At 32.4% G+C, this 17,353-nt stretch overlaps 1 protein-coding gene and 1 pseudogene across 1 annotated transcript; both read right to left on the reverse strand.

Moving 5' to 3' along the window:
• Positions 1 to 245: 245 nt before the first annotated feature.
• On the reverse strand, positions 246 to 1,414 carry LOC120190275 (LOB domain-containing protein 12-like). Its single transcript, XM_039193377.1, has 2 exons — positions 1,259 to 1,414; positions 246 to 509 (listed from the first exon to the last, which is right to left on the reverse strand). Exons 1-2 carry the CDS (start codon positions 1,412 to 1,414, stop codon positions 246 to 248), a joined length of 420 nt encoding a protein of 139 aa, XP_039049308.1.
• A 3,792-nt stretch (positions 1,415 to 5,206) lies between these two features.
• LOC120190285 overlaps positions 5,207 to 17,353 on the reverse strand; it is a 65,988-nt pseudogene continuing 53,841 nt past the window's right edge.

Here is a 17,353-nt window from a genome sequence, read left to right on the forward strand (position 1 = left end):
CATGGTACAAATAAAATTGGTCAAAATAAATATATCTTGACAAATTTAGTACTTCTAGTAATAAATAATTTTGCTGAAACAATAGAAATTTCTTGTAGTGAAAGTTCAGTGAGTAAATTAGAAAAATTTAAAGTACAGAGAGCAAAATAGGATATTGAGTATAACTCAGTGAAGGATGGTGTAATTTACCCTTGAAATTAAAATGTTGAATTGGTTAATTATAATGGGGCACAAAAATGCATGTTCTATTCTTTTAAATAGAAAAAAAAAAAGATAATATAACTGTCATCTTGGTGTATTGGCATTGGCATTGCCAAAACCGATTCTTGTTGCATCTGAACGCAAAGCATCTCCGTGTGAGCCAAAGCTAACTGCATTTGCAACTCTGATATTTTGTTTTGAAGGTAGGATATGTTCCCCACGCATCCATATACTGGATCCCTCACTCTTGCATTTGCTTCATAAACTAGGCTACTAACAGCATCCGCTCTCATCTCAACCGCCAGCTCCTGCATGTAAATAACATATTACGCATCATATATTTGGGTAAAGTATAAAAATGGTCCCTCAGTTTTAGGGTGTTGTTTTTTGAGTCCTCTAACTATTAGAAGTTATGAAATGGTTCTCCAACTATTAAAAGTTACAAAATAGTCACCCTACTATTAATATGTTCCAAACTCGTCATTCTTCGATAAAAATTGGTGGTCGTTTCAAATGAAAGCTAACCTGGTCATTGGTAAATGATAAAATCTGATCGCATAATTGTTTAAGATGTATTTTGTAGATCGAGACTTTGTTTGCATTAAGTCATTAAGCTAGTGCATTAAATATTATGTCATCAAGCTAATGTTTGAAAGCAACGGTTGTGCCAGTAGACATCATTAAAAATATGATTTGATCGTATTTCAATCATTGGGTTAATGTTCAGCTCAATCGATCATCAATATTTTAATATAAAAGAACGAGTTTGGAACGTATGAATAGTCATATGTTCATTTTGTAACTTTTTATAGTCAGAGACCTCAACAAAGAAAGGCTCTATAGTCAGAGGAAAAGTTTATGACTTTTAATAATTGGGAGACTTAACAAAATATCACCCTATAATCGGGGTCATTGTGTTCTTTACCCTATTTTTTAAAACCAAAACAAAACAGAATAGATTAATAAATATAAGATATACCAAAGCATGCATTTCCATTTCCAAATTTTTCATGCAAAGAAATTAAATGATGATGGAGTAGAAATTGTTGAAAGAAACCTGTAACATTTTGTTGACATTGCTGGCACCAAACACTTTGTGAACGATAGCAAACTTGTGAGGGTCATCGGATGGGAAATAAGGGGCGAAGATGCAATCCTTTGCGCATCGACTCCTCAAGAGTTTGCAGGACGCGCATGGTGAAGAACCTCCCATCTCTCTCTCTCTCTCTCTCTCTCTCTCTCTCTCTCTCTCTCTCTCTCTCTATGATGATCTCAAGATATGCACAAAGGAAGATGACTGAGTTATATTTATAATGGCTGGGGTTGGGGGCTGGGATTAATTCTATAAAATAATTAAGGTATTGGATTCATTTTAAGGCTGTAATAAAAGTACAAACACCTGTTATACGTATTTTTATTACACTTTTCAAATAGGATTAGGGTGCGATTGGTAAAGTTTTTTAAAAGATTTTTTAGTTAAAGAATTCGTTTTGACCTTAAAATTAATGCTAAAAAGGTAAAAAAAATGAAAAAAAAAACTTAAGGTCGAAATAATAGTTTCAAACCAATCGCAAAAACTAGGATTTCTAACTTCTTCATTTTTAACTTTATGTTTGGAAATAAATTATAATTTTACCCTTACATTAGCATGTCCTCCACCCAATTATGTATTTACATTTTATTTTAATAATTTAGTGTTGACATCCTTAAAAATTATTACTTTCAATAATTTATTTTAATAACTAAAAATAAATAAAATTTAAAATTTATATATTAAAATATTAATAATGAGTTATATAAAATATATATTTTATTTTGTAATTATATTTTTAATTGTATTTTTTATAGTTTAAATTAATATAATTCATATATAATAATAATATTTTTGAATTTATTATAGTTTAAATTGATATGATTATATATAAGTGTAAATATAATTTAAATGTTATATTTTTAATTTACAACATAATGTCTATAATGGACATTTTATATTTTCAAACTCAATTTTTAACAATAATTCTAAATAATTAAACTTTAAACTGCACTTTTATACAATATTTTTAGAAGATTGTTTCTATAATACTTTTAAAATTACTTTTCAAAAACTATATCAAACTGGCACTCAGTGTAAAACTCGAACCTTGATTCTTGTCAAAGTATTGGTGAGTATTTAATTAACTGAATTAATCCATGTTGATAGGTGTTTTAATTGCACTTATGTCTCTCACTCACCCAACAATAATAATTTAAAAACATGTGTATAAGGTTTTCTTTATTTAAAAACTATATATATATTTTAAAAAATATTTTTATTATCTATTTCATAATTTATATTTAAAATTTGTGACTGTCACTCTCGTAATAACAATAATTGCCAAAGTTTGAATATATTTTCTCAATCAATTTTATTAATTTGAAAGAAAGCTTCTTCAAACCAAGAGGGGCAAAAATACAAGTAGTTCCAAATCAAACAAAAATTTTCCTTTTAGGACTGCAAAGTGAAATACGCCACCCAAAACTTTTACGTTAATAATAATATTAGATGTTTGTAAAAACTAAATCAAATTAATATATATTCTTTTCAAAGAAAACAGGACTCATTACAAATACCGTGTATCCAATACCAAAGTGTTGGCCCTACAAGGGGAATCGAATGCCCAAACTAGATTAAATTAAATAAATTTTCTCTCGTTAAAAACCTTGAATACCCAATACCGAAGTGTTGGTCCTACAAGGGGAAAAAGTGCTCAAACTAAATTAAATTAAATAAATTGTATCTCGGGACAAACCGAGTAAAATTAAAATGTAAATATAATATTAAGTTTTTTATGAAATGTTAAAAATATAATTTATACGAATAAAGATCAGTTCAACATAGAGCTGGGTATATGGGTTAAGGCCCGCGGGCTACCGTATAACCCGCGGCTCGTGCAGACTTCGGGCCTCAAAAAATAAAGCTCATTTAAATTTCGAGTTTATTAGACCGGACCGTTAAACTCGTAGGTTTAATGGGTATACTCGCGGGTAACCCGCTTAATTTAATTATTTTTAATTATTTTATGTTTTACAGAAGACAATTCACGTTTAGCCAAATTCACGTTTTATGTGCATTTTAGCCATAGTCCAATTCATGTTTTATGTGCACTGAAATCTGAAGCCCAATTCACGTTTTAATTTAATGATATCCAATTTTGAAGTTTGAACGTATTAATTATACTTATGGTAACGTAATATGATAACATAAGCAAAAAGGTTTCCATCTTTTTATATACGTATTTACCATTTATAATTAATAACATCAATATATATATAAATAAGCCATAAAACGTTTATTATACTCCAATAATTAATCATAAGAAAAATTATATACATATGCGTTAAAAAAATAGAAAAAAAACAAATCAAAATATTAAACCATGTATAAATATAATAATTAAATTAAAAAGGTAAAGTAACATAATATGCAAATATGCAAATAATATATAAAACTTGAGGCAATGATAAAAAACATACATAAAAGTGGAGTGCAAAATTAAAATAATAAACTAGATTTGAGGATTATATTGCATTAATTCAAAAGTGGGTGGAGCCCTTACACGATTAACACATTAAAACTTGTAATGGTTGCCCTAAATCCCTAAAATACTTTGTTTTGTGTGACTTATATTATATATACGCCGTTATAAAATTTTAGGAACCATAGCCTCATTTTTTTTTGTTTCCCTTCTCCGTCGTTTCTCTCTGTCTCCCCAACTTCTCTCTTTTTCACATAAAAAGTAAACGGGTAAGCCCGTTTAGCCTGCATGTTAAATGGACGGGCCACGGACCTTAAAATTCAAGACTGTTTATGATTGCGGGCTTTTTAAACCGCTCCGTTTAAGCTCGTATCGTCAAAACCCGCGTGCTAAACGGGCGGGTAGCCCGTATACCCAGCTCTAGTTCAACATCATATTTTTCCTGGGTAAATAAATGCTGTAAATCGGATTCAATTGTATCGTTGTTCATATTATAGATCTCGGTGCGAGAGAAGACATGGAAGACTTCAAACTATTTTAGGTTTAACCGTATATCAAATGTAGTTGTACTTGATATGAAACAAAAATTTTAAATTTGTATTAGACATTGTAATAAACAATCATACATGGTTTTTTTGGGTAATAGTAGCATATAATTAATGAGGAGAAACATGAGAAATAAAAGCCAACACCTTAAACCGGGATTCAATGAGAAATGGGCTCAACGTGAATGTCTGTTGGCGAACATTCACATGCATGCAAACATACATAGCCATCCCTCCCATGAATGCATCTTTGGATTTATTAAACCAGCGAAACACGATGTAGGCATTAATGACTGTTTAGCAACCTACCAAGCCATATGCTTACTATTCAATTCCCATGCATATATATATATATATGCTGCAGCAAACACATCGAATTTGCTGCATCTTTTTCTTTCTAGAATGTTTTCCAGTTTAAAGAGATTTGATTACCAAACCATAGATCGGACAACAATTTTTTAATCGGCTGAATGTGGTCACCAATTTGTACGTTAAGACGAAAGTATCAAGGACCACTCGTAATGACCAAAGAACAGACCAATATGCAAAGAGCTAACATCAGGAACATACTCAAATTTCAAACAATCGCATTATTTCCAAAAAAAAAGTATCCAAGTTTCATTTGTTGCAATGATTAAAATGGGTAAATTACACAAATGCTCCCTGAGAATAGAGTGCTACTTTGTTGAGTCCCCTAATTATAAAAAATTACAAAATAATCTTCCGATTATAGGACGATATTTTGTTAAGTCCCCCGACTATTAAAAGTGTGAGCACCATTTTTATTTTATAACCCAACCTAAAACCAATACCTAAACCCATTTTACAAACAAGATCTTAACCCAATACCCCACCAGACCCTAAACTAAAACCCAAACCGAAAGACCTGAAACCTCAACCCAAATCAAACCCGACCCAGGGCCCAAAACCTAGCCCAACCCGTATCTAACCTAACCTTGCCCTAGCCGCCCATTTCACCCACTCAATGGCCACCACCCCTCTACCCAACCACTCTTTAGCCACCACAGCTGTCACCAATCCATCCTCTGCCATGTCAGAAATTCCTACAACAAGCAAACCCAATACACACACAAGCAACCATTCTTTCATTTCAATTTTTTTGTAACAATTTGAGGGTTTTATAAGAACCCAAATAAACAATGTAATGGGGGCGGTCCCTTATATTTCGAATGAAATAAAAAATAGTAGCATTTTATATTTTATTTTTGACATTTCTCTTTCACTAAACGTACAAACTAAAAAAGGGGAAATAGAGTGCTTACAGGGGGGTAGTATCGCGGTGGTAGAGGTCTCCATTGCCCAATTTGAACAGTCTAAAAGAATAAGAGAAGTCGACGAGCAACATATCTTAAAACGAAGGAGATCTAACGATTGATGGATGAGATCGGCGAGGAAAAAGCGGAAACACTTTTTTCTCTTTTCGTTAAGTTGGTGGCTAAATCTCGCAAAACTAAGCCTCGATCCGACCTCACGGCATCAAGGGAGAAAACCCTTAAAATTTGGTAGCCATCAGCCACTGGAGATGGTGGCGATCGACGGTCGGCTCGGCTGTCGAGAATGACACTTGTCGTCGGTTTATGGGAAAATAGAGAGAAGGGAGAGTGTTTGAGAAAGGAGAGAGAGTGGGGAAGGAAAATGAGGAAAAGGGGGAAGGAAGGGTATTTATACCCATAGCAAACGACGTCGTTTAATCCCCTGGTGATTTACGTTTTGGTCCCCAATGGTCTAATCACACACGCAACCCCTAAACCTTCTTATCGTGTGCAATTTTGTCTCGATTTCAATTATTTAGAATGTTTGTCCTTATTATGTTATTTTCCATTTTATGATCTTATGCTAACTTTTGGTTTAGTTCTTTTAGGTCCTTGTACATTTCTTGTGTTTTTACAAAGTAGTCACATGTTCGTCCTTTTTATTATTATACTTAAATGTATGTACTTAGGCTGTAATATACATTTAATTAATGTTGCTAGTTGAAATTTATGGGTTATTCACGTTAAGATCCCTCTACTTTAGGTGCGAATCTGCATATTGGTCATATTTTCCTCCTTTTTTTATTATTGTGAATTTGAATTATTAATTTCATTTTATTTTGTTTTAGTCACTTATTTACATTTTTCGTTATTTTTATTTATGCTTTTATTTTTCAGTATTTACATTACAGTCTGTAATACCCCAAATATCAGGTCATGAACTTTATTGAAAAGATTTAAAATTTGAGGATTTATTTGAATAAATGATAAAAGATGAGAAAATGATTTGGAATAGTGTTTTACACTAATTAGTAACAATAAAGGAATTAAGAAGGCATTTTGGTCCTTTAAGGATCATAAATGAATTAAAAATTAATTTCCTTAATAGGTATTTTATAAGGGAAAAGAGGAATGTAAGTCAAGAAAAACATCTCTTTTTCTTCTTCATTTCAGTGTAAGGGCTCTCATCCGTAGCCAAAGGCAAAGTTTCATTTAGTTAATTTTTCCTTTCGATTTTGGTTGGTTTTTGAAACATTGATTGTTATAGAGGCTTAAGGTAGGGTTAAAATAAGATTAAAACCAAGAGATGGATGAAATTTTGAGATTAATAAAATGGGTTTTTGAATAATATGTTAAAATATGAGTTTTTATTGTTGTTTACTAGTATAGTTGACTTGTCAAAGAAGTAAATAAGAGATTAGAAGCATTGGATGGGTTTAAAAACATGTTAGAAAAATTGGTATGATTCTTGGATTGTAGTGTTCTTTAGAGATTGTAGATGTTATAAGAAGTTAAATGAAGGAAAGTTCGTAGGGATAAGTAAAGAAGAGTTTGATAGGGTTCTTGGAGGTAAAAATAAGGGAAATTGACCAAATTTGGGTAAAAATTGGGCTGAAAATGGAAAATATGGGCAAGGGTATCGGTATTGGAAGAACAATACCGATACTATAGGCTTAAATTTGAAAGAAATCAGCTGAACAGTATCGATACTGAGATGGGTATCGATACTATGAGGAAGGTATCGATACCATTTATTCCAGAATGTAGAAATGGTATCGATACTGTAATAGAGTATCAGTACCATAGTATAGAAGTATCGGTACTAAGAGAAAGGTATCGATATCATGGATCCAGAATGTAGAAGTGGTATCGATACTGAAAGGGAGTATCGGTACCACAATATAGAAGTATCGATACCATAGTAAGGATACCGATACTATTGAGCCACACATTTTAAGATAGGTTGACATTACTTTTGAGTATTGTTAAAGTATAAATGTTAGGGAATATACTAACATTTGGTATGACACGTGTCTTTAATGAATGTTGTGTAGATCATAATCAAGCTCCTGATTCAAGCAAACCAAAAGGCAAAGATAAAGTCGTTGAGTAGTCGGATTTACATTTTGGATATAATAGCAAGGCAAGCCAAGTGAGTGCATTTATTATGTGTTTATATGTTATGATAGTCATAGATGTATGTTGTATAATGTATGTATTGTAATTACCAAAGAGACACTATGTGTGCAACATAAGAAATTCATATAAGTTTATTAATTTCCGTATTAACACTTTGTGTGCAACCTAAGAAATTCATAATAAGTTTATGAATTTCCGTATTGGCACTATGTGTGCAACCCAAGAAATTCATAATAAGTTTATGAATTTTCGTATAGGCACTATGTGTATAACCTAAGAAATTCATAATAAGTTTATGAATTTCTGTATTGGCACTATGTGTGCAACCTAATAAATTCATAATAGGTGACATAATTAATTAAGATTAATATTAGAGCCTCCATCTTAGGCTTGATTTCAATTTAGTCCATTAATTAGGTGAATTCTTAATTTAGTCTTCACTTTTGCTCAAGGTTCCAATTTAATTATTCGAAATAATATTTATTAAAATTAATTTAAGGTAATGGTAGAACCTTTACTTTAGGATAGATTTCACTCTAGTCTTTTAATTTAGGGAATAATTCGAGTTGGCCATCGCCTAAATGCTCGAGGGATCATCTCGATTATTCGATCCGATAATTGATTAAAATCAAATAGGTTTAATATTGTAGCCTAAACTTTTAGGTTTAGTCCCCTAGGTTCTTAATTTTCATAATTTGACACCTTAAGCTAGAAAAACCCTTTAATTTACCTTAGCTTAATTAGGATTAAATAAAATTTTCTTTGATTGTATTGTTTTTTAAACCTAAGGCAATGTTCACGTATTAGGGAATTAATGGAATATCTCCCGCAAATATGCTCAGGGGGTGACTACTGGTGATTCCCGAAATAGGTCGACATCCTTTTCAAAGACCGCATCATTATTTTCTGAAACTGAGGCAATATTCAGTTATTAGGCACAATAGCTGATATCCGTATTTACGCTTGGGAGTGAATGCTATCGGTCTTAATAACTTTGTGATTTAAAATATAGGGTATTCAACTAGGTACCAATTTTTTGGGAACTTGTGGGGGTGCTAATCCTTCCCCATGCATAACTGACACCCAATTTTTGGATTTTCACAGACCTCAAAACTCAAATGTTTTTTTAAATCACCCTGTTTTATGGCGTTCCAATCGCACCTTAATTGATTGGTGGCGACTTCTCACATTTTGAAGTAACACTTTTATAAGAGAAAATCCCCCGAGTTGGTATAGGTCTTTTCCCCCACCCGAGCGAAAAATGGTGTCGACAGATTAGTGACTCCGCTGGGGATTTGTGTTTACAATAAATTGAGAGTCGAGCCACTAGTTAGTTACCCTATATTTATTATTTTAAAAATTTCAAGTTCGATCTTGTTTTAATTTACAGTTCATTATGTTATTTCAAAAGAAAAAATATTTTTTCTCTGATTAAAGTTTACACTTCTGCGAATATTTAGGATTGTTGTATATCATAGCTCTAAACTTGAGCTCAAACCTGGTCTACCTAAGTAGGGAGAAACATCACACCGTATGAGGAGCATTGGTCTTCCTTGTGCGGGTCTGACAAAGTATCTCTGGAAAGTATCCCAAGTTGCCTGCTTTTAGTGGTATGATCCCCTAAGCCGAATCCGATTCGTAAGTCTGTAATGGGCTAGAAACAGAGTCAACCTTAGCAGGTTGTAAATATGGCTCGAGAACCTTTGCTAGAACCCAACTTCATATAGAGAGTTTAGCAAACCTACACCGCTAGAGCCATGTGCATGACCTAGAAGAACTAGAACGCATGCAGTTAGGATTATTAATTTTCTTTATATGCCTTTTTGAGTCTCAACTTGAGTCGAATTTATTTATTGTTGCTAATATTACATTTATTTGACTAATCATTTCAACTGACTTGATTTTTTTTTTCTACTAACAATGATTTCCTTTTGTCTGGTCTTGTTGCATTTTTGCATGAACATGACATATCGTTCAAAGGTATTGATCCCTTAAATAACTAATCGTTTAAAAGTTATTGAAAAACAATGCCATAGCAATGTCTTTCATTGGGATCGGTAGAATTTTGAAGATGCTTCATGTAGATTGAATAGCGTCAAGAGAGAGTATATCTACTAAGGAGACGAGCCAGACGTATGCCTCATAAGGTAACAAGTTGGACTCGAGAAGATTTGATGCTGAAGCCAACAACTGAAGATCACAAACTAGCTTGAAAGATTTCTGAAAGTAAAAGATGAAGTATAAGCTTTGAAGAGGATGCAATACCTATATTCTCGCATGAGCTGGAAAACTTACAGATGGACCAGATTGTCAATTTTTTAAGATTTGTTCAAGGAAGAGTTGTTTTTGGGATCAATTCATTGTTGCATTTGCATCTCACATTTTACACACCTAGTTCGCATTTGCATGTGCATTTTTGCATCTTTTCATTAGTATATATACATTGTACATTACATGATATATATTGCATCTCGACATGCAGTAATCACAGATCCTGGGGGTATCTTGTGGATAATCTCGTGATAAAAGTTTTAAGGTAAGAAGAAGTCACCTAATTCTTACTAAAAAAAGGATTGAGAGCTATGGACATGATGTTAGCACCGTCTGAAGTTTGAGGCATATCATCAAGATCTATGGGGCACTTATAAGCAAGGCTCAGATTTTGTTTGACCCAAGGGTATTGACCTTTAGCTCGTAATGAGATAGTCTGGGCCAATTAAAAAGAAGTTCTTCTACCCATCGTGAAACCTTATTGCACTGCTTGGTCCTATTTGAATGTGTTTTTGTTCTTTCTTTATTTTTTCAATAAAAAATTTGTTGATTGAACTTATTTCGTTTTCCAAGGTCATGAGCAATAAATCAAGTATTAATCTTGTAGTTCTTCAAATATCAAATGAATTAAAGGTTCTATTACTACTTCATTAATTATAGATCTTTGACAAGTGGTAATATTAGACCTTTCGTGCCACATCCAAAGACGAAAGAACCACTACTTGGTTCATTACCCTAAATAACATATGTTTACTACCAAAATACCAAACCTTGACATCACTTCCCTCTGAAACTATAAAGTCATGCCCTTGTCCCCTGGGGCACCAAAACTTGTACTTTTACCTTCCCATAAGGAAATAACTTTTCCATAACATTACAATTTTTTTTTTCCAGAATTATGACTTTAAAATCACATATTTCCCTTCCTAGACACGGAACCAATATTCATTTCCTAACCTCAATAAATCCTGAGGGCACAATGAGGACCTTTTCTCCAAGAAAGACATGAGGGAGTGTTACGGATTAAGTTTTTGCAAGAGAATTCGAACAGTTGGAGCATACTAGGAGCAAAGTGAAGTAAAATAAAACGAATAATTGAAATAATTATATCATGCATTAATTACATTGTTTTCATGTAAATAAGGTTAAACCTGAATATTCATCCCTTAGGGATACCTCTTTTATAAAGATTTTTGTTTATGAAATGATGAATGACTTTATTTCATTATCCATTCACAAAAGGAGAAAATATATCCATTGTTGTCTCCATTTGAGCCTATAATATTTTTTTTCATATTCAACCTTAATCAATGATCACCCTCCACACCAGGGGAAAGGCTAAGGGAAATCTGCTTATAAAAGTGAATATCATCAACTCTGAAATAAAGCGGTAATAACAAGGTACCGTAATAAGACCAGATCCAATGTGTTCGGAGATCAAATTCGACCGAGAACAAATGTAAAAGAGGATATTTTGAACACAATAAATAACTTTTACAAATATATAAGTGTCAAATTCTGCAGAAGAAGAGAACAAGAATGTGCTCAAATCAATGGAAGTCCTAGATTCATCTAAAGAAAAAAAGAAAAAGAAAAAGAAAGAAAAAAGAAAAAAGAGAAGAAAAAGAAAAAGAGAAAGAGAAAAAAGAGAGAAAAAAAAAGAAAAAAAGGACAAGAAGCACATATAAGGAGTTCCACATACGAAACGTCTTATTGAACTCTCAAGCCACAGGATTGATCAAGTGTGACTGGTACAGAGATCTAGATTCAGTTCACAGGAAGATTAAACAATTCCCTAGGTACAAAAAATGAGATGAACTCTAGGGTGAAAACCCACAAGCGGGCAGTTTAGAGGGATCCAAGAGAAAATAATAAAAGGTATGTGAAGGTAGATTCAATTCGTGCGAAACAAGGTCAAAGGCATCTTAACGAATTGATCCTTGGTTATATCCACCTTTAAACACTTGTTTGAGTCTTTTTATCCTTTTCTTTCACAACCATGAGCCATGGCCTACATTACGTGCCTTAAAAGTCCTTCTAATTGTACATGGATTTAAGTGGGAGAGACTATCATATTTTATTACATCCTCAGGGTTAATATTTTTATTTGTAAAATGTTTTCGAAAATATTTAATTCATAATAGGAAAAATAACAAAGGGGTTTAAGATGAAAACTTCAAATGACATCTTAAAACCAAAGGAGGATTCGAGTTGAAAACCTGAAAGGGCGACTCGAATATGAAGATTTGGCAATTGTTACATAAAAGGTGATCTTACAAATAGGTTGATGAAGCATCACACATCCCAAATGTTCTTCCAAGAGCTGGGAACCAGTGAATATTTATAGAAGATGAACATGACAACCATTTCCTTGAATCAGCGGGCGTCGAAGAATCAGAAATTCTTCAACAAAGAAGTCAACTTGAACCCCTTACCTTTCCTGAATTGACCTATACCTCAAATTTGACATTTTTCTTGACACTTGTCAAAGTGCTACAATTTTTTGAAGAATTAAAAGAATAATTAATTGATTTGATATCGAATGAACTCATGTTTTATAATTTTCTTCAATTGTGAGCCCAAAGATGGGACATTATTTTATGTTCTTCAACAATAAAATTAATATATTTTTCAAAAAAAATTATCAAACTTTTCAAAGAAAAAGCATTTTCAAACAAGATAATATCTCTGGTAATGTATCTTGGAATTCAACAAATATCTATCAAGCCTAGAAGCTTAGAGTCAGAAACAGGGGCAAATAATTGGAATGGTAGGGGAATTATTTGTTGGGGCAAGAAGAGCATATTTTTGCAAAATGCAAGGGTACACTTTGGTGTGAAAAGAGAATAGAGACAAACAAATCAAGAAGAGAATCAGATTGTTTGAGCACCTCTTCACTGCCATTCATCAAGAAAAACATGCATCGGCATATACAAACATGATTTTTCATCTGGGCATCAAGCATCTATCATCATGTGAAATAAAGATTTTTATTTTTTCCTCTCATGGGGTTACTTTTAAAAATTTCACTTGAAATCTTGTATTTCTTAAAGATATTTTCTCCTCTCACGAGGACAATTTAAAAATTCATTAGTACTTCGTAGAAATATTCAGGATAGTTACATTCAAATACACATTTTTACAGATCTCTCAGAAAAGAGTAAAATTAAAGATAACCAGACATCTTTAGCGATAAGGAACAATCATCTTCATATTTAATATTTTTCAAGCAAATATCAGAAATTTATCTCACTTGAGAGTGTTTTTCTCAAAACGAGTTTTGTCTCACTAGAGATAGTTTTCCCTTGAAACAAAATTTATCTCACTTGAGATTTTTTTTCCATAACAAGTTTCATCTCACTGGAGACAGTTTCCCCTGAAATAAGAAATTTTATCTCACTTGAGATGGTTTTTCTTAAAACCAGTTTCGTCTCACTAGAGACAGTTTCACTTGAAATAAGAAATTTTATCCCACTCATGTTTGAGTATGCCCAAAGACCAAGCATATGATGATTGTAATAATACATTTATTTCCGATTTTATTTAATAAAGGCATTGCCACTATTATTTTCAGTTATAAATGTGTGTTTAACATAAACTGGAAGATAATAAAGTCCATATAATAACGTAATTGTTATTATTAAAAGATCCCTAGTCAAGTATTATTATGGGCATGGACAATAATAATACGCTTAAGACTAACATGTTATTGATTGATGACAACGACTTATCATTGACATAGAGATTTCATAACTAATACATGATTATATTGTTAGAGAACAATGTATTGGATTGACCTACCATGAGCATATGTCTTGGATTATTATGTGACAGTCATAACATTGCTCATAGTGATGACTATATGTATGTTCCTTAGACTTGAGATCAATACTGTCCCAACATATATTGTTGTATGTTTTGATGCAGTTAAACAACCTCTATAACTGGTTGCTCTATAAAAATTGTTATGGAATATATCTCAATATATGTAGTGAGTGTGTATGATTAAGTTATGATTTGTCCTTCTTACTTAATAGGAAATATATCACAGGCCACTTGATTGAGTGAGACTAGAAACGCATCGCCATGCTCGAATAAGTTGATATGAGATATCACAAATTATTCGTTAATTAAAGTCCACTCTAGATATCAAGAAACAATAGATGGGCTATACAAGTGTGACTATTCCAAGACTTGTGCCTATTCAAGATATTAAGGACAAAAGGATGTAATACATAAAAGAGTTAATCACAAAGATGATATGTGGAATCATATTTTCTTATAACTTAGGCGATAATGATATATTTCTAGATTTCACTCATTGTATGTAATATTAGAATTGTTCTAATAATTACTGCTAACGTTACAAGAACCTACAGGGTCACACCCTAGGATTGAAACGAGCAAAGATGTACAATTTGTTGTACGTTACTAAAATATATCTAGAGATAATATATGTATGTTTGATATGCATATGTTTCAATAATCCCAAATAATTAATTTAAAATAATTAAATAAATATTTAATTAATTTGAAATAATAAAATCCCTTATATGTTAGGATAACTTGGATATAAAACGATGTTGAAGGTTTAGCAGTCGTTTTTTAACACACATTATCTTCAGCCGTTTTTCTCAAAAACAGTTTTTGGAAAAGAAAATATTGCTCTCAATCGAGTGTACTGAGTAGAGGCCAAGACATGGTTTCATGGAGGCTTACGATTCGAACCGATTGACACCACCATTAGTCGTTGTTGTCCTTGCTGTTTTTCAAGGAACCCGCTGTAAGTATTCGCAACCTTTCCTCCCGATTTTAGTTTATCGTAATTGGATCACTAGTGAGACCGTTAAATTTTTGTTTCCGCTACACCATGGGGTGAGCCGACGGTCCCAATAGTGGTATCAGAGCCACTTGTACGATTCGAATTTAGGTTAAATTATTGGTTGATGCGATATGTATGAGATGCATGATCTAGTTTTATCGTTTTTGGCAAATATGCATGATATCATTGTTTGATTCGATAATCGCAACGATTAATATGTTAATCTATTTTTACAATCTATGTGTTGCTACAAGGATTTTACGAAATCTATATGTCAATTGTTGACATGATGATCCGTGGGTGTGCGATAGCATATCGCATTTGGCAGTGGAACAATGGTTTTTTCGATGCAAAAAACCTTCGGGATTGAAAATCCCAAAAACACGATTATGTTGATAAGTATTATCAAATCATGAGGTTTTCTATAGAAACATAAATACAATTTTTCTATAGAAAACCTTCGTCCCTTGACCCTTCATCAGCAGCACAAATTGTAGGCCCATATTAATATTTTTTAACAATGGCGTAACAATGTATATATATATATGATATGTTTGTTTTACACGGTGTTTGACATGCATGGTTATAACCCTTGTCCGATTTACAATGGTTGAATTTGAAATTCGGCCTGTGAGCCGTGCCTTTCTATATCTTAGTTGTATTTCTTTTCTCATCTTACTCCCTCATATGTAAAACGATTTTCTTTTAAAATTGTAATCCTATGAAGATTCACAAGAGCAAAAGAATGGACTGAACTAAAGGAAAGAAGATACCTAGAGAGTAGTCTTAGGTTTTAGGGTTTTTTGGTTCTCCCATTGGCTTGGATTGGCCACCTTAGTCATTATTTTGGGCTATAACCATTACATCTTATTTATTACTATATCTATTATGTATGCAATGCATCAAATGATAAAATAAGAATGAATATCGATGAGATCAATAAGGGTATAATATTAAAACGAACAATGATGATATTACGTAAATCTCTCTTTATAATCTAAGTTAACTTAACCGTCCAATATTTACCCTCATTAAGGCTTCGATTGATATTGTGTGGTATTTGCCATAGCATTGGCACATAAATCTATTTTTGTTAAAAGCAAAGAATAAGAAAGTGAAATTCACCGGTTGAGATATTGGTAATAACTTAGCTAGGTTATTCTAATAGGATTAGAAACTTAGAGGTTAAGTATTTGGATAAGTCATGAGATGACTTGAACAAGAGTTGTTCACCAAAAGGAGGCGTTACATGAGATATAACTAGTAAAGTGTTACTTACCTAAATAATCACTATCCTAAAATAAAAGCCAAAGCTGATTTAGGAAATTGATGTATTATGGATCCTTACCCATTAGAAAATTTTCATGATTTTTTTGAAATTAAAACAGAGAGGGTTTTTTAATTTTAAATAAAATAGTGGGAGTAATTTGTAAATAAAGACCTATTTATAAATTTTTAATTTGGTAAATTTACTTACTTCAATACTTCCATTGTTGTAGACTTAATGGCAAACAACACTTTATCACTGCAACCACTCCTTGAAAATGAGAAGCTTAATGGATTAAACTTCCTTGACTAGTTTCGTAATTTGAGAATTGTTCTCAAATAGGAAAAGAAGGAATATGTCATTGAAGAACCTTTTCTTGATGAACCAGCAACTAATGCTTTAAGAGCTAACAAAGATAAATTCAAGAAACATATGGATGATATGTTAGACGTTGGATGTCTAATGCTTGCCACCATGACTTTCACCAATAACTTTAGTCGATATGGGTATATTTATCTTATGCGCCATAAATCTGAAGCCCTTGAAAAGTTTAAGGAATTTAAAAATGAATTACAAAATCAACTAAGCATGAGTATTAAGGCACTTTGATCAGATCGAGGTGGATAATACTTAAGCATAGAGTTTGATGAACTCCTAAAAGAATGTGGGATTGTCTCACAACTTACACCACCTGGTACACAAAGTGGAATGAAGTTTTTGAAATAAGGAATCGAACAATGTTAGACATGATTCGATCGATGATGAGTCACAGTGATCTTTCTCCTTTTTTTGGGGACATGCACTTGAAACAGCCGCTTTCACACTAAATCGTGTTCCATCTAAATCTGTTCAAAAGACACCATATGAGATATGGACTAGGAAATATCCTAGTATGTATTTTTGGGGTTCTACAAAGCTCGAACCTAAATCTCATAAGTGTATATTTGTTGGATATCCTAAAGAAATTAAAGGATACTATTTCTTCAACCCTAATGAGAACAAAGTGTTTGTTTCTCGAACAAGAGTTTTTCTCAAAAGATAATTTCTCTCAAAGAAATGGAAGGGTGGAAATATTAAACTTGGAGGTTTTCAAGAACAACAGATCAATAAACCTTAAGTTAAGCATGTTTCACAAGTTGTTGAGGAACAATTAACATATTTAGAAATACAACCACTACGCAGATCTACAAGAGAACGACGTGAACTTGAGAGATTTGGATTTCTTGTTACTGCACATAGAGATGTTCTTCTTATGGATCAAGATAAGCCTAGGACTTATCAAGAGCAATGTCTAGCCCATACAATGAAAATAACTTGAA

Source organism: Hibiscus syriacus, unplaced genomic scaffold (genome assembly GCF_006381635.1).
Source record: "Hibiscus syriacus cultivar Baekdansim isolate YM2019G1 unplaced genomic scaffold, ASM638163v2 tig00004075_pilon, whole genome shotgun sequence".
Lineage (NCBI taxonomy): Eukaryota > Viridiplantae > Streptophyta > Magnoliopsida > Malvales > Malvaceae > Hibiscus > Hibiscus syriacus.